Source organism: Balaenoptera physalus (assembly GCF_965194825.1).
Source record: "Balaenoptera physalus genome assembly, chromosome: 4".
Classification (NCBI taxonomy): Eukaryota; Metazoa; Chordata; class Mammalia; order Artiodactyla; family Balaenopteridae; genus Balaenoptera; species Balaenoptera physalus.
In genome coordinates, this window is record NC_138891.1 from 10,839,349 (window position 1) to 10,865,716 (window position 26,368).

At 39.8% G+C, this 26,368-nt stretch overlaps 2 protein-coding genes and 1 long non-coding RNA gene across 9 annotated transcripts in view; 1 reads left to right on the plus strand and 2 right to left on the minus strand.

Annotated features, from left to right (window-relative positions):
* BTD (biotinidase) overlaps positions 1 to 25,557 on the minus strand; it is a 67,788-nt gene extending 42,231 nt beyond the window's left edge. The window contains exon 1 of one of the 2 annotated variants that reach the window (XM_082459323.1): positions 25,433 to 25,557. The gene's annotated coding sequence lies outside the window, so the exon portion shown is untranslated. The other variant, XM_082459322.1, reaches the window with a different exon arrangement.
* The window catches only part of LOC309659527, a 381,336-nt gene that overhangs the window by 228,648 nt on the left and 126,320 nt on the right, over positions 1 to 26,368 (minus strand). The gene's annotated exons all lie outside the window — the stretch shown is intronic.
* HACL1 (2-hydroxyacyl-CoA lyase 1) overlaps positions 25,561 to 26,368 on the plus strand; it is a 47,568-nt gene continuing 46,760 nt past the window's right edge. For 5 of the 6 annotated variants that reach the window (XR_014262829.1, XM_082459302.1, XM_082459304.1 and 2 more), the window contains exons 1-2: positions 25,561 to 25,691; positions 25,845 to 25,949. Coding sequence is in view for 4 of the 6 variants with exons in the window: in XM_082459302.1 (XP_082315428.1) it covers positions 25,602 to 25,691; positions 25,845 to 25,949 (195 nt within the window). In the remaining 2 variants the exon portion in view is untranslated. Of the gene's footprint in view, positions 25,692 to 25,844; positions 25,950 to 26,368 lie in introns of those variants that run through there. The other variant, XM_082459306.1, reaches the window with a different exon arrangement.

The window sequence follows — 26,368 nt, forward strand, 5'->3', positions numbered from 1 at the left end:
GGCCTCTCACCTTCTGAGATGGCCCACACTTTGTGTAGTGTGTTTCTCCCAGGGCCATTCTTGCCTTTTGAGATGGGCTATATTCTGTCTATGGAATGTGTATCTCTCTAAATAAATCCATTTCTTACCTATCACTTTGTCTCTCACTGAATTCTTTCTGCAATGAGATATAAAGAACCTGAGCTTAAGTCCTGGGACCGGGTATGTGATCGCAATTAAAAGAGAGTGGGTTCAAGTCCCAATCTGGGTTTTGGCTGGGTTCGAGTCCCAATCTGAGGTGTGCAGTTTCACACCTATGGTCAATTAATCTTCGATAAAGGAGGCAAGAATTTACAATGGAGAAAAGTCAGTCTCTTCAGCAAGTAGTGTTAAGAAAGCTGGACAGCCGCATGTAAATCAATGAAGTTACAACATACCCTCACACCATACACAAAAATATACTCACAACGGTTTAAGACTTAAATATAAGACATGACACCACAAAACTCCTAGAAGAGAACATAGGCAAAATGTTCTCTGACATGAATCATACCAATGTTTTCTTAGGTCAGTCTCCCAAGGCAATAGAAATAAAAGCAAAAATAAACGGGACCTAATCAAACTCATAATCTTTTGCACAGCAAAGGAAACCATAAACAAAATGAAAAGACAACCTATGGACTGGGAGAAAGTATTTGCAAATGATGCGACTGACAAGGGCTTAATTTCCAAAATATACAAACAGCTCATACAACTCAATAACAAAAAACCCCAAATAACTCAATCAAAAAATGGGCAGAAGATCTAAATAGACATTTCTCCAAAGAAGACATATAGATGGCCAATAGGCACATAAAAAGATGCTCAACATTGCTAATTATTAGAGAAATGCAAATCAAAACTACAGTGAGGTATCACCTCACACTGGTCAGAATGCCCATCATTAAAAAGTCTAAAAATAAATGCCAGAGAGGGTGTGGAGAAAAGGGAACCCTCCTACACTGTGGGTGGGAATGTAAATGGGTGCAGCCACTATGGAGAACAGTATGGAGATTCCACAGAAAACTAAAAACAGAGTTGCCATATGATCCAGCAATCCCATTCTTGGGTATAGATCCAAAGAAAACGCTAATTCAAAAAGATACATGCACTCCTATGTTCATAGCAGCACTTTTTACAACAGCCAAAACATGGAAGCAACCTAAATGTCCATCAACAGATGAATGGATAAAGAAGATGTCATATATATATACATACATACATATATATATCTATATATACACACACACAATGGAATACTACTCAGCCATAAAAAAGAATGAAATAATGTCATTTGCAGCAACATGGATGGACCTAGAGATTATCATACTAAGTGAAGTAAGTCAGACAGAGAAAGACAAATAGTATATGATATCGCTTCTTTGTGGAATCTAAACTATGACACAAATGAACTTATTTATGAAACAGAGTCAGACATAGAAAACAAACTTATGAATACCAAAGGGAAGAGGGGGTAGGGGAGGGATAAATTAGGAGTTTGGGATTAGCAGATACAAACTACTCTATATAAAATAGATAAGCAACAAGGTCCTTCTGTATAGCACAGGGAACTATACTCAATATCCTGTAATAAACCATATTGAAAAAGAATGTATACATATGTATAACTGAATCACTTTGCTGTACACCAGAAATTAACACAACATTGTAAATCAACTATACCTCAAATTAAAAACAAAACAAAATAAAAACAACAACAATAACTTCTGCTCTGTGAAAGACAATGTCAAGAGAATAAGACAAGCCACAGACTAGGAGAAAATATCTGCAAAAGATAAAAGATGGTTACCCCAAATATAAAAAGATCTCTTAAATTCAACAATAAGAAAACAAACAAATCAATTTAAAATAGGCAAAAGATCTGAACAATCACCTCACCAAAGAAGATATATAGATGACAAATAAGCATATGAAAAGATGCTTCACATCATGTATCATTAGGGAACTGCAAATTAAAACAACGATAGATACCACTAAACACCTAATAAATGGCCAAAACTGAGAATTGAGAATACTGACACCACCAAATGCTGGCAAGGATGTGGAGCAACATGAACTCTCATTCACTGCTGGTGGGAATACAAAGGTACAGCCACTTTGGGAAAAAAACTGGTAGTTCCTTAAAACCTAAACATACAGTTCTCTTACCATGTGATCCAGCAGCCATATGCCTGTATTTCCCCAAATGAACTGAAAACTTATGTCCGTGCAAAAACCTGCACGTGTTTATAGCCACTTTATTCGTAAGTGCCAATACTTGGAAGCAACTGAGAGTAAGTGAATGGATAAACCGTGGTCCATCCAAACAATGGAATATTGTTCAGCACTAAGAAGAAAGGAGCTATTAAGCCATGTAAAGACATGGAGGAAACTTAGATGCATTTTACTAAGTGAAAGAAGCCAATCTGAAAAGGGTATATATGTGTGACTTCAACTATATGACATTCTGGAAAAGGCAAAACTGTGGAGACAGCAAAAAGTTCAGAAGGGAAGGCTAAACAGGTGGAGCACAGAGGATTTTTAGGGCAGTGAAGCCATTCTGTATGAACTATAGTGGGGGATACATTTCATTATACATTTGTCAAACCCCACAAAATGTACATATAACACTAAGTGAATCCTAATGTAAACTACAAACTTTGGGTAATAATGACATTATCCAAATAATAATGCAATACCCAGTGCAATAATGCAATAATGATATGTCAGACAAACATAAACAGCTGCCTGCCAGCAAAAGTAACTATCTGACATAGAAACTGGTACATCTCATCTTGGGTTTTGAAGGGGGGAAAAAGTATCCCCTGAGAAGTTATAACAAAGGTTTCCTTATGTGGGTTTAGGATTCAAATTCACAGACGTACATGACCCAGGTAACCCTCAAGCTAAGAAACGAACACAAAATGGTCTTCAGGTGCTTAGTAAAGCTAATCCACATCCTCTCTAAAGGAGCTCATCTTCACGTAATCATGAGCTCACAATCCAAAATTATTGAACATGCAAGGAAGCAAACTATCATGCAAAAGAAACTATAATGGAAGAGAGTCCAAAGAACACAGCAAATCAGACCCCCAACAACTTCAGATGACAGTATCTAGCACAGATTATCAAATGAGTACATTTGAGATGATTAAAGAAGTTTCCAGTGGAATCTAAGACAAATAAAACAATAAAATACTGTCAAAACCAGATGGAGAGATTCTGTGACATGGGGTTTAGAGCTGAAGAAATTTTTTCTTAGAATGTACCAGAGAGATGACAGAAATGAAAAAAGAGGATAAAAGACATGGAAGATATGGATGATGTTGCATTATATTTCTAAATGGAATTTCAGAAGGAGGAAATAAAGGAAATGACATATATTTGAAGGAATAATTTTCCACATCAATGAAATACAGAATCCACAGATTCAGGATAACCAGAAAGAACCCTATACCTATTCATATCATAAAGTAACTTCAGAACACCAAATATTAAAAAAAAAAAAAAAACTCTTAGAAGCAACCAGAGGGATAAGAGATTATTTTCAAAGTCATGGTGATTTGAAGAACAGCAGACTTTTCAAGACCAACCATGGAGCTAAAAATATGATCTTCAAAGTGCTGAAGGTAAATAATTATCAACTCAGAATGGTCTTGTTCACCTCCCACATAAATCTCCTGCAAATAAACAGTCCAGGAAAAACCCTCACTCAAAAATGAATAAGTAAAAAAAAGGGCAAGATCAGGTAAAATATATTACAAAAGGGAATTCCCTGGTGGTCCAGTGGTTAGGACTCTGTGCTTTCACTGCCGAGGGCCCAGGTTCAATTCCTGGTTGGGGAACTAGGATCCCACAAGCCACATGGCACAGCCAAAATTAATTAATTAATTAAATGAAATTTTAAAAAGATACTTCATGAAAAGCAAACTAAGATTACTCTCCAGAAAATTGCCACAAAGCACATAAAAACTGTGATCAAACATTCTGCCATGAATGAAAAAACCCCAAACACTTGGTTTACAAGACAAAACCACAAAAAACCACCAAGCACAGAACCATTTTAAAAAGGAAGAGAGGGGCTTCCCTGGTGGCGCAGTGGTTGAGAATCTGCCTGCCAATGCAGGGGACATGGGTTCGAGCCCTGGTCTGGGAAGATCCCACATGCCGTGGAGCAACTAGGCCCGTGAGCCACAACTACTGAGCCTGCGCGTCTGGAGCCTGTGCTCCGCAACAAGAGAGGCCGCGACAGTGAGAGGCCCGTGCACCGCGATGAAGAGTGGCTCCCGCTCGCCGCAACTAGAGAAAGCCCTCGCACAGAAACGAAGACCCAACACAGCCAAAATAAATAAATAAATAAATAAATAAAAATTTTTAAAAAAACTTCCACTCAAATATTTTAAAAATAAATAAATAAATAAAAAGGAAGAGAAAGAGGGGAGGGAGAGGGGAGGAGAGAGGAGGTGGGGGAAGGAGAACAGGGAGTGGGGGAAATGAAATGTTATCTGGGAGAGCTCAAGACAGAAGCAGAAAAAAAAATAAAGCCATCAAAGAAATTAAGGCATACTTCCAGTTATAACATAAGTAAGTCATGGGGTGTAATGTACAGCATGGTGACTACACCTAATAATACAGTACTGCATATCTGAAAGGTGCTAAGAGAGTAGATCTTAAAAGTTCTCACCATAAAAAAGTATTTGTAATTATGTGTGGTGACAATGTTAACTAGACTTACTGTGGTGATCATTTAGTAATGTACACAAATATCAAATCCTTATGTTGTACACCTGAAACTAATATAATTTTATATGTCAATTATACCTCAATTTAAAATATGGACTTAAATTTTAAAAAAAGAAATTAAAGCAAGTATGGAAACTGCACAAAAGAATCACATGATGCTGTAAATAACATAAGTGACAAAGAGGTCAGGAATGAGAAAGTGAGCAACACGAACGGAAATACAGAATTGCAAAGCAGTCTAGAGAAAATGATAGACAGGGAGGGCTGGTGAATGAGATCCAACATATACGTAATTGGGAAATCCATAAAAGAAAAGGGAAATAATGTGTGGTGGACACACCCTAAGGTGATACCCTTCCCTTGAGTGCAGGTAGAAACTATGCTTTGCTTCCAGCCAATAGAATATGACAAAGGTGAACAGGTTTCACATATGTAATTGAAATCCCAAATCAGCTAATTCTGAGTTATTTAAAAGATTATCCTGAGTGGGCCTGACCTAATCAGGTGAAAGACTTTAAAAGAGGAACTGAAGTCTTTTCTGAGGTCAGACACTTTCTCTCCTGCTGTCCTTGAAGAATAAAACCACCAGGAGTTCTACAGTTGCAAGGAAATTATTCTTCCAAAAACCAGTTGAGCTTGGAAGAGGACTCGGCCTCTGATGAAACTGTGAACCCAGCTGACACCTTCACTGTAGTCTTGTGAGGTCCTGAGCAGAGGAGGCAGTTAAGCCATGCTCAGACTCCTTGACCACTGAAACTATGAGATAATAAATGTGTCATATTTTAAGCTACTAAATGTGTGGTAATTTGTTACAAACAATAGATAATACATAATGGAAGAGGAAAATTATTTAAAGATGTAATTGAAGAAAACTTTCCATAAAGAAAAGCAGATTTGAATTTATATATTGAAAGGACACACCAAACTCAGGAAAAAAGGGACAAAATGTCAATACCAGTACATAGCCTAGTAAAATTCCTGACCTTCAAAGTTAAATAAGAATCATTTCGGAAGCCAAATAAGAAGATCAAGGGCATTTATAAGGGTAAAAAATCAGGCTATCCTCAGACTTCACCACAATAACATCAATGTTAGTAAAAGCCTACATAGAGTCCTTTTGAAAAAAGAAAATATGAACCAGGAATTTTATTCTATGCCAAACTGTGTTTGAAGTATAAAAATCAGAGATAATAGGTTTGACAACTCAGGGAATGTTATTTTTATCAGTCTTTTTTTTTTTGGCTGCGTTGAGTGTTCGTTGCTGCGCGTGGGCTTTCTCTAGTTGCGGCGAGCGGGGGCTACTCTTCGTTGCACTGTGCGGGCTTCTCATTGCGGTGGCTTCTCTTGTTGCGGAGCTCGGACTCTAGGGTGCGTGGGCTTCAGTAGTTGTGGCGCACAGGCTTAGGTGCTCCGCAGCACGTGGGATCTTCCCAGACCAGGGATCGAACCCTTGTCCCCTGCATTGGCAGGAGGATTCTTAACCACTGCGCCACCAGGGGAGTCCCATCAGTCTTTCTTGAAAAAATTCATATAGGATAAACTGCCAACCAAGAGGTAATTTTAAAAATATGGTGTGGGACTTCCCTGGTGGCGCAGTGGATAAGAATCTGCCTGCCGATGCAAGAGACACGGGTTCGATCCCTGGTCCAGGAAGATCCCATGTGCTGCGGAGCAACTGAGCCTGTGCTCTATGACTACTGAGTCTGCGCTCTAGAGCTTGTGAGCCACAACTACTGAGCCCACGTGCCACAACTACTGAATCCCGTGCACCCCAGAGCCCATGCGCTGCAACTACTGAGCCCATGCACTGCAACTACTGAAGCCCACAGGCTCTAGGGCCCATGTGTCACAACTACTGAACCTGCATGCTGCAACTAGTGAAGTCCACGCGCCTAGAGCCCGTGCTCTGCAACAAGAGAAGCCACCGCAATGAGAAGCCTGTGCGCCACAATGAAGAGTAGCCCTCGCTTGCCGCAACTAGAGAAAGCCCGCACGCAGCAATGAAAACCCAACTCAGCCAAAAATTTAAAAAATTAAAAAATTTAAAGAAAAATATGGTGAATGAACTGACACTGATCCTTAAATATAAAATAAATATGAAGAATATGTTTATAGAACACAATACAAATGTTTTTGACTCTGACAACACAGAAATGATAAAACAAAAAAATGTGGGTAGGAATGGGGGAAAGAGTAGTGCAGTGTGCAGGAAAGCAGAAGAAAGGAAACAAAAGTGGAAATTAATAAATTAGCAGACAGAAAATGATAGAATAAATAAGTCCAAGAAGTTGTTCTTTGGAAAAAACCCAAACATATAGATAAATCATCATCTAACCTAATTAAGGGAAAAAAAAAAAAGAACATATACAAAATGGGTAACAATAAGGAGGAAATATCTACAAATGAAGGAGAAATTAAAAGAATAAGAAACAAGCTCCTCATTCAATTACGTACTGATAAACTTGAAAGTTTAGATAAAATGGATAATTTCCTAGGAAAATGTATTTTATCAAAACTTACTCCAGTTAAAAGAGAAAACTGAATCAAGCCAACAATCACAGAAGAAATAACAAAGTTATCATACAACTATTCCCTTCCCATCCTCCACCCTCAAAGCAGGCCCAGACAGTTTCCAGAGGAATTCTTCCTAATTATAAAGGAGCAGATAATCCCAATGCTACTCAGTGTACCAGAACATAGTAAAAGAAGAAAAGTTTTTCTAATGAAGTGAGGAAATTCTGATAACAAAATATAACAAAGTTCCACGATGTTATCTAGAATCCTGGATCTTCCTCTCTGTGCTTCTCTGTCCTCAGCATGCAGCAGCTACCATCTTCAGGGTCACCTTGTGGTCGCAAGAAGACTGCTACAAGTCCAATGCCATGCTGCGTGGAAGAGTAGGACGGTATCTGCCGGTTCAATCAGCTTTCCCCAAAGCCCTGCCCACTGACTTCATTTAAATTGCTCTGGCCAGGGAATTCCCTGGCAGTCCAGTGGTAAGGACTCGGCACTTTCACTGCCATGGCCCAGTTTCCATCCCTGGTCAGGGAAATAAGATCCTGCAAGCCACGCAGCGTGGCCAAAAAAAAAAAAAAATTTGCTCTGGCCAACAAGGGAACTCATGACCACTCTGAGCTATAAGGAAGGCTGGGGAGTAAGCTGCATTACCATCTTGAATAAAATCAAGATTTTGCCAGATAAAATATAGGAGGCACAGTTAAGTTTGAGTTTGGATGTTGGAACATATGCTGAAAAATTATTCATTATTTACCTGAAATTCAAATTTAGCTGAGAGTCCAGGTGTCCTGTTTTGTTCATTTTGTTTTTCTAAATCTGGCAGTTCTACACATAATTGGCCAAGTAACCATTACCCTGATTTTTATAGTTATCACTTCCTTTAAAAAATAAAAAGCTTTATCACCTAATGTATATCCTTAGGCAGTATAGTTTCGTCTTCCCAATTAAAAAAAATTGATATATCCTTTAAGTCTCTTTTAATCTATAGGTTCCTTTTCCATTCCTTTTATTTCCTTAAAATCAGCCTGTTCGGGCTTCCCTGGTGGCGCAGTGGTTGAGAATCCGCCTGCCATGCAGGGGACACGGGTTCGAGCCCTGGTCTGGGAAGATCCCACATGCCGCGGAGCAACTAGGCCCGTGAGCCACAACTACTGAGCCTGCGCGTCTGGAGCCTGTGCTCCGCAACAAAAGCGGCCACGATAGTGAGAGGCCCACGCACCGCGATGAAGACTGGACCCCGCTTGCCGCAACTAGAGAAAGCCCTCGCACAGAAACGAAGACCCAACACAGCTAAAAATAATTAATTAATTAATTACTTAATTAATTTAAAAAAATCAGCCTGTTGAAGAAGCCTGGTCATTTGACCTGTAGATTTTCCAACAGAATGGATTTTGCTTACACATGCATGGTAAGATTCAAACTTTTCCCCTTTCCTTGGTACTTCTTGCAAATCGACAGCTGAATCCAGAGATTGTACTGGACTCAGGTTCCATCCTTTTAGGAAGACTATGGTGGTAGTATGTTCTTTCAACATGAGGCTTATGTCTGACTCTCTTTTTATGATCTTAGCACAAAACATTAACCCTTAATACTATTTTCTATTCGTTGGGGATTGCAAAATGCTGGTATTCTAATTCTATCATTTCATTTTTATTCATTAATTGGAATACTTTTTAAAAAGAGGTATTTTATTTTATCTACTATTTGGTTATCTAATGGTACAGTTCATACAGGAAAGGCAGGATAAATGCTAGATTCTCTCTCCCATTCTTTTTTTTTTTAATTTTTTAAAATTTTTATTGGAGTATAGTTGATTTACAATGTTGTATTAGTTTCAGGTATACAGCAAAGTGAATCAGTTATACATACACATATATCCACCCTTTTTTAAGATTCTTTTCCCATATAGGACATCACAGAGTATTGAGTAGAGTTACCTGTGCATATAGTAGGTCCTTGTTAGTTATCTATTTTATATATAGTAGTGTGTATATGTCAATCCCAATCTCCCAATTCATCCCTGCCCCCTTATCCCCTGGTAACCATAAGCTTGTTTTCTACATCTGTGACTCTACTTCTGTTTTGTAAATAAGTTCATTTGTACCCTTTTTTTGGATTCCACATATAAGTAATATCATACGATATTTGTCTTTCTGTATCTGACTTACTTCACTCAGTATGACAATCTCTAGGTCCATCCATGTGGCTGCAAATGGCACTATTTTGTTCTTTTTTATGGCTAATATTCCATTGTATATATGTACTACATCTTCTTTATCCATTCCTCTGTTGATGGATATTTAGGTTACTTCCATGTCCTGGCTATTGTAAATACTGCTGCAATGAACTTCGGGGTGCATGTATCTTTTAGAATTACGGTTTTCTCCGGGTATATGCCTAGGAGTGGGATTGCTTCTCTCCCATTCTTTTTATTTTTATTTATTTTAATTTTATTTTTTATTTATTTATTTTTGGCTGTCTTGGGTCTTCGTTGCTGCGCGCAGGCTTTCTCCAGTTGCGGTGAGTGGGAGCTACTCTTTCTTGCGGTGCACAGGCTTCTCATTGCGGTGGCTTCTCTTGTTGCAGAGCACAGGCTCTAGGCGCGTGAGCTTCAGTAGTTGTGGCACGTGGGCTCAGTAGTTGTGGCCCCCGGGCTCTAGAGCGCAGGCTCAGTACTTGTGGCACATGGGCTTAGTTGCTCTGCTGCATGTGGGATCTTTCCGGACCAGGGTTCAAACCCATGTCCCCTGCATTGGCAGGTGGATTCCCAACCACTGCGCCACCAGGGAAGTCCCTCCCCTTCTTTTTAAAATCAGTTTTCATACTAAGAAACTGGTATCTCTATTATTTTCTGAAGGTGACCAATTTTTTAAAAATATTATGAACTCATGGATTTAAACATATTTCATGGATTTCTTTCCATTGCAATTATTATCATTATTGAAACTCATCTTACATTACCCTAATAGTTTCCAATACCTTTTTTGTAATCTAACATTAAAAGATGTCCCAACCTTATTGTGTACATTTCCTGGCTCAGCTCTGGAAGTGGCCATTTTGCCAAGAAGCCTTGGGTAGAAAACGATTCTCTGAAAAGACTAATGAAATAAACAAGACTCCATCAAGACTGATCAAGGAGAAAAGTAAACAAATACACACATGAACATGAAAAAATTAAAAGGGAACATAACTGTGATTACAACAAAAATTTTAGAACTGATTATTGGATGCCCTAGAACAAATGTATGTTAAAGGGATATGTGGATGAAATGCACAATTTTCTAGGAAAATAAAACTTACCAAAACTAAGTCCAAAAAAGATAGAAAAATGAAGCTGACCAATTACCCAAGAAAAATTAAATTTTGGGGACTTCCCTGGTGGTCCAGGGGTTAGGACTTTGCCTTCCAAGGCAGGGTGTGCGGGTTTGATCCCTGGTTGGAGAGCTAAGCTCCCACATGCCTTGAGGCCAAAAAACCAAAACAGAAGCGCTATTGTAACAAACTCAATAAAGACTTAAAAAAAAAATGGTCCACATCAAAAAAAAAATCTTCAAAAAAAAAGAAAAATTAAATTATCAAAGACTCTCTCTAAAGGCATCAATACTGGTATATTTTTCAGTGGAATTCTCCCAAACATGCAAGGGAAAGACACATACTGTATCTTTTTTATACAAACATATTTATACATACATATTTTATACAAACTATTCTGAAAATTTTTAAAAGACAGTATAACCTTGAAACCCAAGCTAGATAAGGATAGTTTAAGAAAGGAAAATAATGGTTGACCCTCACTCTTAAACACAAATGCAGAAAGCCTAAATAAAAATAATAGCAAACTAACTAAGCAATGTCTAAGAAGAAAATCATCAAGACCAAGTTGGGTTTATCACAAGAATGATGGATCATTTAATATGAGAAAGTGTATCAACTTAATTCACCACATTAATAAATTAAAGGAAATTAAAATGTGACTTATCAGTGCTTCTTATCTATATTGTACAGGAGCTCTTAGCCAGTGCAATAAGATAAGAAAAAGAAGTATATCCAAAGAAGAAATGCAGATGGCCAACAGGCACATGAAAAGATGTTCAACATCACTAATCATCAGGAAAATGCAAATCAAAACCACAATAAGATATCACTTTACACCTGTTAGAATGGCTATCATCAAAAAGAACACAAATAACAAATGTGGTGAGGATGTGGAGAAAGGGAATCCTTGTACACTGTTGGTGGGAATGTTAATTGGTATAACCACTGTGGAAAACAGTAGGGAGGGTCCTCAAAAAAATAAAAATAAAACGACCATATGACCCAGCAATTCCACTCCTGGGGGTATATATATCTAAAAAAAACCAAAACCACTAATTTCGAAAAGATACAAGCACCCCAGTGTTCACAGCAGCACTATTTACAGTTGCTAAGATATGGAAGCAACCTAAGTGTCCAACAGATGAACAGACAGAGAAGATGTGGTGTGTGTGTGTATATACATACACACACACAATGGAATACTACTCAGCCACATAAAAGAATGCAGTTTTGCCATTTGCAACAACATGGATGGACTTGGAGAGTATTATGTCAAGTGAAATAAGTCAGACAGAGAAAGACAAATACTGTGTGATATAACTTATATGTGGAATCTAAAAAATTTACAATAAACTAGTGAATATAACAAAAAAGAAGTAAAACTCAGAGATGTAGAGGACAAACTAGTGGTTACCAGTGGGGAGAGGGAAGAGGGAAGGGGCATTAAGAGGTGCAAACTATTATGTATAAAGTAAGCTACAAGGATATATTGTACAACACAGGGAATATAGCCAATATTTTATAATAATTATAAATGGAGTACAACTTTTAAAAAATAAAAATAAAATAAATTTAGGAATGTTAAAAAAAGAAAAAGAAGTATAAAAGATATAAGAATAGGAAAAGAAGAAACAAAACTTTCATTAATGATATGATTATCTACAAAGAAACCCAAGAGAATCTATAAGCAAATTATAATTAAGAAGAAAATACAGAGAGCGGTCCCACCTCCTCATCCAGAACGGAGCCCGTGTTTCTGCAGAGCTGGAACTCCCGGCTCGGGGTCTCTTCCCTCTGCCGTCACTGAAGTGCCCCAGAGCCGGAGGGGAGGGCGGCCTCACTGAGGCTGCCGGCTCTGGAGGGGCCCCGGAGGCCGAAGCCACGGCAGTCCTGGGGACCGCAGGCCGGCCGTGTGGATGAAAGGCTCTTGGTGCTCCAGGCAGGTGTCAGGGCTGTGCCTCTGAGGTGGGAGAGCCAACTTCAGGACACTGGTCCACAAGAGACCTCCCAGCTCCACGTAATACCAAATGGCGAAAATCTCTCAGAGATCTCCATCTCAACATCAAGACCCAGCTTCACTCAACGACCAGCAAGCTACAGTGCTGGACACCCTATGCCAAACAACTAGCAAGACAGCAACACAGCCACATCCATTAGCAGAGAGGCTGCCTAAAATCATAATAAGGCCACAGACACCCCAAATCATGCCACCAGACATGGACGTGCCCACCAGAAAGACAAGATCCAGCCTCATCCACCAGAACACAGGCACTAGTCCCCTCCACCAGGAAGCCTACACAACACACTGAACCAAACTTAGCCACTGGGGACAGATACCAAAAACAACGGGAACTACGAACCTGCAGCCTGTGAAAAGGAGACCCCAAACACAGTAAGATAAGCAAAATGAGAAGACAGAAAAACACACAGCAGATGAAGGAGCAGGGTCAAAACACACCAGACCTAACAAATGAAGAGGAAATAGGTAGTCTACCTGAAAAAGAATTCAGAATAATGATAGTAAGGATGATCCAATATCTTGGAAATAGAATAGACAAAATGCAAGAAACATTTAACAAAGACGTAGAAGAACTAAAGAGTAACCAAGCAACAATGAAAAACACAATAAATGAAATTAAAAATACTCTAGACGGGATCAATAGCAGAATAACTGAGGCAGAAGAACGGGAAAGTGACCTGGAAGATAAAATAGTGGAAATAACTATTGCAGAGCAGAATAAAGAAAAAAGAATGAAAAGAACTGAGGCCAGTCTCAGAGACCTCTGGGACAACATTAAATGCACCAACATTCGAATTATAGGGGTCCCAGAAGAAGAAGAGAAAAAGAAAGGGACTGAGAAAATATTTAAAGAGATTATAGTTGAAAACTTCCCTAATATGGGAAAGGAAATAGTGAATCAAGTCCTGGAAGCACAGAGAGTCCCATACAGGATAAATCCAAGGAGAAACACGCCAAGACACATATTAATCAAACTATCAAAAATTAAATATAAAGAAAACATATTAAAAGCAGCAAGGGAAAACAACAAATAACACACAAGGGAATGCCCATAAGGTTAACAGCTGATCTTTCAGCAGAAACCCTGCAAGCCAGAAGGGAGTGGCAGGATATACTTAAAGTGATGAAGGAGAAAAACCTACAACCAAGATTACTCTACCCAGCAAGGATCTCATTCAGATTTGATGGAGAAATTAAAACCTTTACAGACAAGCAAAAGCTGAGAGAGTTCAGCACCACCAAACCAGCTTTACAACAAATGCTAAAGGAACTTCTCTAGGCAAGAAACACAAGAGAAGGAAAACACCTGCAATAACAAACCCAAAACATTTAAGAAAATGGGAATAGGAACATACATATCGATAATCACCTTAAATGTAAATGGATTAAATGCTCCCACCAAAAGACACAGACTGTCTGAATGGATACAAAAACAAGACCCATATATATGCTGTCTACAAGAGACCCACTTCAGACCTAGAGACACATACAGACTGAAAGTGAGGGGATGGAAAAAGATATTCCATGCAAATGGAAATCAAAAGAAAGCTGGAGGAGCAATTCTCATATTAGACAAAATAGACTTTAAAATAAAGACTATTACAAGAGACAAAGAAGGACACTATATAATGATCAAGGGGTCGATCTAAGAGGAAGGTATAACAATTGTAAATATTTATGCACCCAACATAGGAGCACCTCAATACGTAAGGCAAATACTAACAGCCATAAAAGGGGAAATCGACAGCAACACAATCATAGTAGGGGACTTTAACACCCCACTTTCACCAATGGACAGATCATCCAAAATGAATATAAATAAGGAAACACAAGCTTTAAATGATACATTAAACAAGATGGACTTAATTGATATTTATAGGACATTCCACCCAAAAACAACAGAATACACATTTTTCTCAAGTGCTCATGGAACATTCTCCAGGATAGATCATATCTTGGGTCACAAATCAAGCCTTGGTAAATTTAAGAAAATTGAAATCGTATCAAGTATCTTTTCCGACTACAACGTTATGAGACTAGATATCAATTACAGGAAAAGATCTGTTAAAAATACAAACACATGGAGGCTACACAATACACTACTTAATAACGAAGTGATCACTGAGGAAATCAAAGGGGAAATCAAAAAATACCTAGAAACAAATGACAATGGAGACACGATGACCCAAAACCTACGGGACGCAGCAAAAGCAGTGCTAAGAGGGAAGTTTATAGCAATACAAGCCTACCTCAAGAAACAGGAAACATCTCGAATAAACAACCTAACCTTGCACCTAAAGCAATTAGAGAAAGAAGAACAAAAAAACCCCGAAGCTAGCAGAAGGAAAGAAATCATAAAGATCAGATCAGAAATAAATGAAAAAGAAATGAAGGAGACAATAGCAAAGATCAATAAAACTAAAAGCTGGTTCTTTGAGAAGGTAAACAAAATTGATAAACCATTAGCCAGACTCATCAAGAGAAAAAGGGAGAAGACTCAGATCAATAGAATTAGAAATGAAAAAGGAAAAGTAACCACTGACACTGCAGAAATACAAACGATCATGAGAGATTACTACAAGCAACACTATGCCAATAAAATGGACAACCTAGAAGAAATGGACAGATTCTTAGAAATGCACAAACTGCCGAGACTGAACCAGGAAGAAATAGAAAATATGAACAGAACAATCACAAGCACTGAAATTGAAACTGTGATTTAAAATCTTCCAACAAACAAAAGCCCAGGACCAGATGGCTTCACAGGCGAATTCTATCAAACATTTAGAGAAGAGCTAACACCTATCCTTCTCAAACTCTTCCAAAATATTGCAGAGGGAGGAACACTCCCAAACTCATTCTACGAGGCCACCATCACCCTGATACCAAAACCAGACAAAGATGTCACAAAGAAAGAAAACTACAGGCCAATATCACTGATGAACATAGATGCAAAAATCCTCAACAAAATACTAGCAAACAGAATCCAACAGCACATTAAAAGGATCATACACCATGATCAAGTGGGGTTTGTCTCAGGAATGCAAGGATTCTTCAATATACGCAAATCAATCAACGTGATACACCATATTAACAAATTGAAGGAGAAAAACCATATGATCATCTCAATAGATGCAGAGAAAGCTTTCGACAAAATTCAACACCCATTTATGATAAAAGCCCTGCAGAAAGTAGGCATAGAGGGAACGTTCCTCAACATAATAAAGGCCATATATGACAAACCCACAGCCAACATTGTCCTCAATGGTGAAAAACTGAAACCATTTCCACTAAGATCAGGAACAAGACAAGGTTGCCCACTCTCACCACTATTATTCAACATAGTTTTGGAAGTGTTAGCTACAGCAATCAGAGAAGAAAAAGAAATAAAAGGAATCCAAATCGGAAAAGAAGAAGTAAAGCTGTCACTGTTTGCAGATGACATGATACCATACATAGAGAATCCTAAAGATGCTACCAGAAAACTCCTAGAGCTAATCAATGAATTTGGTAAAGTAGCAGGATACAAAATTAATGCACAGAAATCTCTTGCATTCCTATACACCAATGATGAAAAATCTGAAAGTGAAATTAAGAAAACACTCCCGTTTACCACTGCAACAAAAAGAATAAAATATCTAGGAATAAACCTACCTAAGGAGACAAAAGACCTATATGCAGAAAATTATAAGACACTGATGAAAGAAATTAAAGATGATACAAATAGATGGAGAGATATACCGTGTTCTTGGATTGGAAGAATCAACATTGTGAAAATGACTCTACTACCCAAAGCAATCTACAGATTCAATGCAATCCCTATCAAACTACCAATGGCATTTCTCACAGAACTAAACAAAAAATTTCACAATTTGTATGGAAACACAAAAGACCCCGAATAGCCAAAGCAATCTTGAGAACGAAAAATGGAGCTAGAGGAATCAGGCTCCCTGACTTCAGAGTATATTACAAAGCTACAGTAATCAAGACAGTTTGGTACTGGCACAAAAACAGAAACATAGATCAATGGAACAGGATAGAAAACCCAGAGATAAACCCAGGCACATATGGTCACCTTATCTTTGATAAAGGAGGCAAGCATATACAATGGAGAAAAGACAGCCTCTTCAATAAGTGGTGCTGGGAAAACTGGACAGGTACATGTAAAAGAATGAAATTAGAACACTCCCTGACACCATACAGAAAAATAAACTCAAAATGGATTAAAGACCTAAGTGTAAGGGCAGACACTATCAAACTCTTAGAGGAAAACATAGGCAGAACACTCTATGACATACATCACAGCAAGATCCTTTTTGACCCAGCTCCTAGAGAAATGGAAATAAAAACACAAATAAACAAATGGGACCTAATGAAACTTAAAAGCTTTTGCACAGCAAAGGAAACCATAAACAAGACCAAAAGACAACCCTCAGAATGGGAGAAAATATTTGCAAATGAAGCAACTGACAAAGGATTAATCTCCAAGATTTACAAGCAGCTCATGAAGCTCAATAACAAAAAAAACAAACAACCCAATCCAAAAATGGGCAGAAGACCTAAATAGACATTTCTCCAAAGAAGATATACAGATTGCCAACAGACACATGAAAGAATGCTCAGCATCATTAATCATTAGAGAAATGCAAATCAAAACTACAATGAGATATCATCTCACACCGGTCAGAATGGCCATCATCAAAAAATCTACAAACAATAAATGCTGGAGAGGGTGTGGAGAAAAGGGAACCCTCTTGCAGTGTTGGTGGGAATGTAAATTGATACAGCCACTATGGAGAACAGTATGGAGGTTCCTTAAAAAACTAAAAATAGAACTACCATACGACCCAGCAATCCCACTACTGGGCATATACCCTGAGAAAACCATAATTCAAAAAGAGTCATGTACCACAATGTTCATTGCAGCTCTATTTACAATAGCCAGGACATGGAAGCAACCTAAGTGTCCATCATCGGATGAATGGATAAAGAAGATGTGGCACATATATACAATGGAATATTACTCAGCCATAAAAAGAAATGAAATGGAGGTATTTGTAGTGAGGTGGATGGAGTTAGAGTCTGTCATAGAGAGTGAAGTAAGTCAGAAAGAGAAAAACAAATACCGTATGCTAACACATATATACGGAATCTAAGGGAAAAAAAAAAAAGGTCAGGAAGAACCTAGTGGCAAGATGGGAATCAAGACACAGACCTACTAGAGAATGCACTTGAGGATATGGGGAGGGGGAGGGGTAAGATGTGACAGGGTGAGAGAGTGGCATGGACATATATACACTACCAAATGTAAAATAGATAGCTAGTGGGAAGCAGCCACATAGCACAGGGAGATCAGCTCGGTGCTCTGTGACCACCTAGAGGGTGGGATAGGGAGGGTGGGAGGGAGGGAAATGCAAGAGGGAAGAGATATGGGAACATATGTATAACTGATTCACTTTGTTATAAAGCAGAAACTAACACACCATTGTAAAGCAATTATACTCCAATAAAGATGTTTAAAAAATGAAAAAAAAAAGAAAGAAAATACCGTAGTTAAATTTAAGACCAGCATAAGAAAATTAATTGCATTCTAATACATCAGCCCCCCAAAACTAGAAAATGCAAATAACTAAACAGTAAGATACTTAGAAATAAACATAATAAAAGATTTTAATTAAAAGATTAAGGAAGAGTAAAATAAATGGAAAGATATATAATGCTCATGGCAGGATAGACTCAATATAAAGATCCTGTTCTATCCAAATTAATTTATGAACAATGTAATTCCAATGAGTATTTCATGGAATTCGATAAACTGATTCTATAATATGTACGAAAGAGAAAAAGGCTAAGAATAAACCTAGAGGCAGAATAATGGCCCTGCAAAGATGTTCACATCCTAATCCCTAGAATCTGTGAGTATGTTAGGTTAAATGGCAAAGGGGAATTAAGGTTGCTAATAAGCTGACTCTGAGATAGGGAGATTATCCCGCATTATCCAGGTAAACTTAATGTAATCACCAGTATCCTTAGGAGTGAAAGAGGGAAGCAGAAGAAGGAGAACCAGAGGGATGGTAACATGAGAAGGACTTGGTCTGATACTGCTCACTTTGAAGATGGAGCCAAGAACTTGAGAGGCCTCTAGAAGCTAGAAGGAGAAAGGCATGGATTCTCTCCTAGAGCCTCCAGAAAGGAATGTGCTCCTGCCAACACCTTGCTGTTATCCCAGTGAACCCCATTTCAGATTTCTGAACTACAGAACTGTTAAAATAATAAATTTATGTTGTTTTAAGCCATTAATTTTGTGGTAATTTGTTATAGCAGTGATAGGAAACTAATTACAATAGATAAGATGGTTTCAAAAGAACAAAGTAGAAGGACTTGTCCTACCAACATAAAGACTTATTTTGAAAATATAGAAATTAAGATAGTGTAGGACTAGTGTTGGGATAGGAAAAGAACAGAGAGTCCAGAGACAGACCACACATATATGGCAACTTGATAGATAACATTATGGATCACTGGGATAAGAATGAACTATACCATCAAAGGTGCTTGGACAACAGGTAGTTTAGTAAATTGACTACAAAAATGGCTAGCAATTATTCCTCTCTCTGTGTTCATTTTCTTTTATCATGTAACATTAATGCCATCCCACTCAGAGACTGAGCTCTACCTATAACTTACTTTGGCTAATGCGATGTTAGCAAACATGGGCACACAAAGGCTTCTGCCCTGGGATTTGTCCCCTTTTGCAACCTGCTGCCAATAAAAGAAGCCCAGGGAAGCCTGCTGAATGATGAAAGATATATGGCACAGTGGGGATAAGCCTGTCACCGCTGGGGACCAGGGGTCAACTTCCAGTGGCAGAGTGACCTAGCTGACTAGCAACTGACCACAGACACATGAAGAAGCCCAGCTGAGCCCAGCCTCACAGGATTATAAATTAAATAAATGGTGGTTGTTTTAGGTCAGTGAGTTTTAGAGTGGTTAATTACACATCAAAATCTAATTGATATATATATATATTATATGGAAAAAAACCCTGGATTGCTACTTCTCATCATATATATAAATCAATTTCAGGGAGACCAAGAGGCTTAAATATAAAAAAATTAAACTTTTCAATGAAAATATAGAAAAATAACTCCACATAACCTCAGTTTAGGGAATGTTTTTTTTTCTTTTTTTAAAATTTTTATTTATTTATTTTTGGCTGCGTTGGGTCTTTGTTGCTGCGCGTGAGCTTCCTCTAGTTGAGGCGAGCAGGGGCTACTCTTTGTTGCGGAGCGTGGGCTTCTTATTGCAGTGGCTTCTCTTGTTGCAGAGCATAGGCTCTAGGTGCGTGGGCTCAGTAGTTGTGGCTCATGGGCTCTAGAGCACAGGCTCAGTAGTTGTGGTGCATGGGCTTAGTTGCTCCATGGCATGTGGGATCTTCCCAGACCAGGGATCAAACCCGTGTCCCCTGCATTGGCAGGCGGATTCTTAACCACTGCACCACCAGGGAAGTCCTAGGGAAAGTTTTTTCAAGCAAGATACAAAGAGTATAAAATAAAGGAAAAGAATTGTCAGTTGTGGGAATTCCCTGGTGGTCCAGTGGTTAGGACTCCACACTTCCACTGCAGGGGACATGGGTCCAATTCCTGGTTGGGGAATTAAGATCCCACAAGCTGTGCATCACAGCCAAAAAAAAATTGTCAGTTGTGACCACACACCGAAAAAACACAAAATTTTGTACCACAAAAGTAACTGTAAACAAAGTTAAAAGACAAAGAATAAGTATCCAGAATATATAAAGAACATGTACAAACAAATAAGAAAAAGATAAACAATCCAATAAAGGACAAAAGATATAAACAGGTAATTCACAGAAGAAATCCCAATGGTAAATCCAAATATATAACTATATAATCTATATCTAGATATCTTCATTAGTAGTCAGGGAAATGGAAATGAAAATCCATTTCACAACCATCAAATTGGCAAAAAATTTTAAATTCCACAATTGAGGGTGCAGAGAAAGGGGAGTTCTTATATACAGAAGTTAGGGGTATAGGGCTTCCCTGGTGGCGCAGTGGTTGAGAATCTGCCTGCTAATGCAGGGGACATGGGTTCGAGCCCTGGTCTGGGAAGATCCCACATGCCGCGGAGCAACTAGGCCCGTGAGCCACAACTACTGAGCCTGCGCGTCTGGAGCTTGTGCTCCGCAACAAGAGAGGCCACGATAGTGAGAGGCCCGCGCACCGCGATGAAGAGTGGCCCCCGCTCGCCGCAACTAGAGAAAGCCCTTGCACAGAAACAAAGACCCAACACAGCCAAAAATAAATAAATAAATAAATAATAATTAAAAAAAAAAAAAAAAAAGAAGTTAGGGGTATAAATTGGTACAATAACTTTTGAGACCAATTTGGTAATATCTAGTAAAATTGATGATGACCCACCCCTGTTAAAGCAGGCAGTTAGCTAGATACGAGCAGAGAAAGAGGAGCAGGGGCCAAATGGCAGGAAACCATACATCTTGTAAACAACGGGGTTCCTTGGGCAGACAAAGAAAAGCAGGAACCTCCAGACTGACAGGAAACCACACATTTGGGGGGTGATAAGTGTCCTGGAGACAAAGAAAGGTGGGAAAAGGCGGGAATCTCCAGTGTCTGAATGTAACCTTTCGCTCAATATGCCCTCATTACAATAAAATTAGCCTTGCAGATAAGAAGTACTCATCATGCACCAATGTCATGACACTTCTGATCAAGGCTAAATAAGGACAGAAATCCCTCCTCCCCTCGGGAAGGTGGAGCTGGGAGGAAAATCAGGGAATATGAGCCCACCCCTTCCCATTCCCATTCCCAGTGAATATTCCACCCCTTCATTTCTATGCCCCACAAACCAGCTTGCTGAAGAAACTCAGCACAGCTGCTCTCCTGAGACTGCCTGCTCTTCCCTTGAGAGCATACTTTCTCTTAAATAAATCCTCACTTTGCTTTCTTGACCTCCCTGTCTCATCTCTGAATTCTTTCTGCTATGAGACAAGAACCTACCCTCTGATAACACTGCTAGATACATATACATAAAAACTCACACTTGTGCACAAGGAGACATGCAAGAATATTCAAAGAAAACTGTTTATAACACTAAAAAGCTTAAAACAACCTAAATGCCAATCACCTAAAGAATGCACAGGTGGGAATTATAAACAGCAAATTCAAGATAGTGGTTACCTCTATGGCACAGGGCAGGAGATGTGATGGGGGAAGGAAACATAGGGGTTTCGTTCTATTCGTTAAGTGTTTCTTAAGCTAGCACTGGACACATGGGTGTGTATTAATCTCTGTTCTTATTCATGTGTCTGAAAGATGTCATAAATGACATCTTTAAGTATATATAAATATATTAAAAATATATAAAAAAAAATATCGGGACTTCCTGGTGGTGCAGTGGTTAAGAATCCGCCTGCCAACGCAGGGGACACGGGTTCGAGCCCTGGTCCGGGAAGATCCCACACGCCACGGAGCAACTAAGCCCATGCGCCACAGCTACTGAGCCTGCGCTCTAGAGCCCATGCGCCACAACTACTGAGCCCGCGTGCCTAGAGCCCATGCTCCGCAACAAGAGAAGCCACTGCAATGAGAAGCCCGCGCACCGCAATGGAAAGTAGCCCCCACTTGCCATAACTAGAGAAAGCTCGCACGCAGCAACAAAGACCCAACACAGCCAATAAATAAATAAATAGATTTATTTTTTAAAAAAAATAGCTAAAGGAAGGGGCTGTAATGAAAGCTGATGGCAAAACAGAAGAAACAAATGAAAACAGGAAACATTTAAAAACTGATACCGTGTTTCATACGTGATGGTTGACCAACCCCTAGGCCACAGGCCACCTCCGAGTGTGGAGTACTTGCATATGGAGAAAAACTATGTTATGACTTCTAAGCCATTTGACATAAATCACTTATGTCTTCATAGCAGTTAGTTTACTGAAATTAAAACATATTATAATTCTGGGGCCTAAGAAGTTACTATAGAAGCTGCCTGTTTTAAATCTTTAGCAAGTATATTTTCTCCAGGTATTATTTTGCACCTCTAAGGAAATGACCTGGTTGCCTGGATATTCTCTTCACCCAGATGTAAGAATGCCACCAAATATCTCCCTCATAATCTCAGGTCCAGAGCCCACAAATACAGTAACCAGTATGCTCTTTGGAGAGCATGTAATCATTACTTTAGCCTTTCCTGTTAAAAAAAAAACCTAGACTTACTCCTCCTTTGACCTCTTTCCATGAGTAAACAAACAAGGCAAAACAAACAAATAAAATTCCATGCCTACCACCAATGAAAGTAATAAAGAACGTGGTTAATGCTTACAACGTCTGCACAAAAGGCCTTGGGTAAGTTACAAAAGAATCCTGGAATCCTGTCATTGTCGTTGGATTGAAAGCAGTTGCTCCAAGTGCCTGCAAATCTTGGGGTGAGACTCTCAGCAAAAAGACCAGTAATATGTGGAAAAGTAAAGTAAATGATTTTTGTTGAATCATCAGACCCAAGTGAACCATGGAATGCTGGGCCCTGAACTCAAAGCTGTAAAGGTGAAGCAAGTTTCAACAGTCTCACCGACTCCCTCTGCTAAAGGGCAGAGTTCAGTCAGTTGAGAATTTGTCCCTTTGCACAATTGTTTATACTGAATTCAGGGGATTTGTTCCAATCCATAGTTTAGTTTTCTCACTTTATACTGAGTGATTCTGTCAGTGATTCTTTTGGGACAGAAGAACACAGTTCTTCTTTGAACACAAGTCCACGTGAACTGACTAACTGCCATCTACACAGTCTGTGCTATTGATGTCAAACCAGCCTTGAACCCATAAATCCAAATTAAGCAACAGTTTTTGGTAACAGGCAATCACACATTTAATTATTAACTCATGCCTCTAGCATGAGTACAGAGATAGTGGTTCTCAAGTCAGGCTGCAAATCAAATTTAGGTAGCAGCTTTAAAAAAATACAGGTGCCTAATTTGTCCTAAGATGCTGATTCAGAAGATACGGGGTAGTGCCCAAGCAACTGTTTGTTTAAAAAGCTTTCCAAGTGATTCTGATGCTTGGGGATAGAAACTGTCATACAGGTACTGATATAAACAATCCCACATGGTAGAGAGGTATAGGGTCTATGCTTCTCAAACAGAGACAGGAGACACTGTACCAAGGACTATTCAAAGCCACACAAAGAGCACTGTGCATCTTTCTGGAATGTCAATTTTATTTGACAGGTAAATATTTTAAAATGTCATTTGTATTTCGGGTGGTGGTTACATAGGTATATACAATTGTCAAAACTCATTTAAGATCTGTACAATTAAGTGTATGTTTACCTCAATAAAAAGATCACTTTTATATTAAAATATGGATAGATTCTGGAATACAATGCAAGATCTGCATTTATTTTCTAGATGAACTCTGAGACTTCAAAGAAATCTCCCTCTTAGATGGACTACCTTAGGCTAGGTACCCATATCCAACGGGGCCAGGGTGGGCATTAGGGCTTGAAATTCAAGGGGAAACCTTTTTGGAAGGTCCCACTGGCTTTAGAAATCCTTTCACTTCTAATGTTTTTCATTCATTTTAGTACCCATGACCCACTCCTCTCTCTTCTTGTTTCTTTACTTTCCACATATTACTGGTCTTTTTGCTTTAAAACACTCCAAATCCTCAAAAATTTAAAGTTCCACTCTTCCTTACCATTGGCGATTTTGTTTGCTACTGAGCAGATAGATGGTCTAATGACCCTGAGGCCATAGCCTCATAAATCACACATTGTAAGGACATTTTTTTCACTCAAAAATGTGTTTTAAGAGGTTCTCGTCCTGTGATAAACCACAATGGAAAAGAATATGAAAAAGAATGCATATATATGTATAATGAATCACTTTGCTGTACAGCAGAAATTAACACAACATTGTAAATCAACTATTTACTGACTTTTTTTTAAATCAGTAAACTTTTTTTTTTTTAAAGGGTTCTCAGCTGCGGGAGCTGGTTGTGGTGAGGGACTGACTCTTAAGAATCACAAAACCCCGCCATTTCCTCACTTTGTAAAGACAAGAGTGGAGGGTTATTGGCAAGGGTTAGAGAAAATAACGGTCAAAAGTAACTAGGCTCAAGGGGCTCCTCTTATCTCCTGTGGCCAAAGGGCTTAACAGTGAATAGAGCCCAAGACTGTTAGTCTGAAGCACGGTCTGGTCCAATGGCTCTGGGTAAGTTACTTTATCTCTCGCTTGGGAGATGACGTGTCCTCCCCTAAGACGCGGCGTAAAGAGTACACATCCGCTTACGGATTTAATTGATGGGTATTAATCTTTACGGATTGCAAAGCCACAAAGATATGAGCGTACAAACCAAAAAACGTGTAAGTCAAAGCCTAGAGCCTAAAGGGCGCGGAAGAATGACAACGCAACCCAGAAACGACCCCCGCCGCACACCAAGCGCCACCCAGTCACCCGCGTCCCAGCAGCCTTTGCGAAACCAGCGCGCAGCCCCGAGAGCACCGCGTCCGGGGGCGGGGCCTGGAGCGCGCGCCACGCCCCCTTCTGCCCAAGCCCCTAGCCCCCCTTCCGCCCCGACCCTGCGTAAGCACCACCCGCCCTACTCGGTCTCGAAATGGCTCCGGGTGGCGGACTAAGACGACAGGCCTCCGCAGTTCGACCTCTCACCTGCTCGGCACAGGCTTCCACCTCCAGCTAGTCCCGCCTCCTCCTGACACTCTGCCGGCCGCGAATGGAGGGCCCAGGAAAAGGCCCGGTTGTGACAGGAGAGAGTGTTTACATCTCACCTCACCCCGAGCGGACTGGTTTCAGCCCCGCCTCCTCCTCCCCGCCGTTTAAAACGGTGGGTCGCCCTCCTCCTCACTCAGAGGAGCGGCCCTCCGGGGTTGGTTTGGCTGGGTGACTCCGCGTCAGCCTGCTGTCCACTGCGAAAGGCCCTCGAACTTCAGGTGGAAGATGTCGGAAAGTAACTTGGCAGAGCGCAGCGACGGACGCGAGAGGCTGGTGTCTGGTGCTAAAGTCGTCGCCCAGGCCCTGAAAACACAGGTGTGCTGGACCTTCCTGATCGAAAGGCTCCTACGGCAGCCGACGGGGCCGAGACGTTGTCTTGGAAACGGGAAAGCGGCGGGGGCGGGCAGGAGGGAGCTTTGCTGGAGGTTTTCCTTTTAGCGGCCTCATTCCTCTGTTCTTGGCCCCCAGGATGTGAATTACATGTTTGGCATCGTAGGCATCCCGGTGACCGAAATCGCCCTTGCTGCCCAGGAGGTGGGCATCAGATACATCGGGATGAGGAACGAGCAGGCGGTAAGTATGGACTCGGAGAGCCGACTGCATGATTGGGGATGAGTAATAGTAATGGCAAATTTTCACTGCGGACAGTCGCCGCTTACCTCTCCTGTAATACTTAACACGTATCAATCACAACAGTCCTAGGAGGCAAGAACCATTGTTAATCCTAGTTGCAGATGAGAAAAGTGAGACCCAGAGGGGTTAAGAAACTTGCTCAAGGAGGCAGCTGGTATTGGCAGAGCCAGGATTTGAACCTAGGTATTCTGGGTCTGGAGTCCATGCTCTTACACTATACAGTATTGTACTCTGCGCAGTCTAGAGTGTCAGAATTGGAAGGGACATTTACCTGGTCTGAATCCTGGCCCCCTGACCTTCACTCTGTAACTAACTATTATTATGTGTCTGTGTCTGTGTATTATTTGTCCCGTCTGACT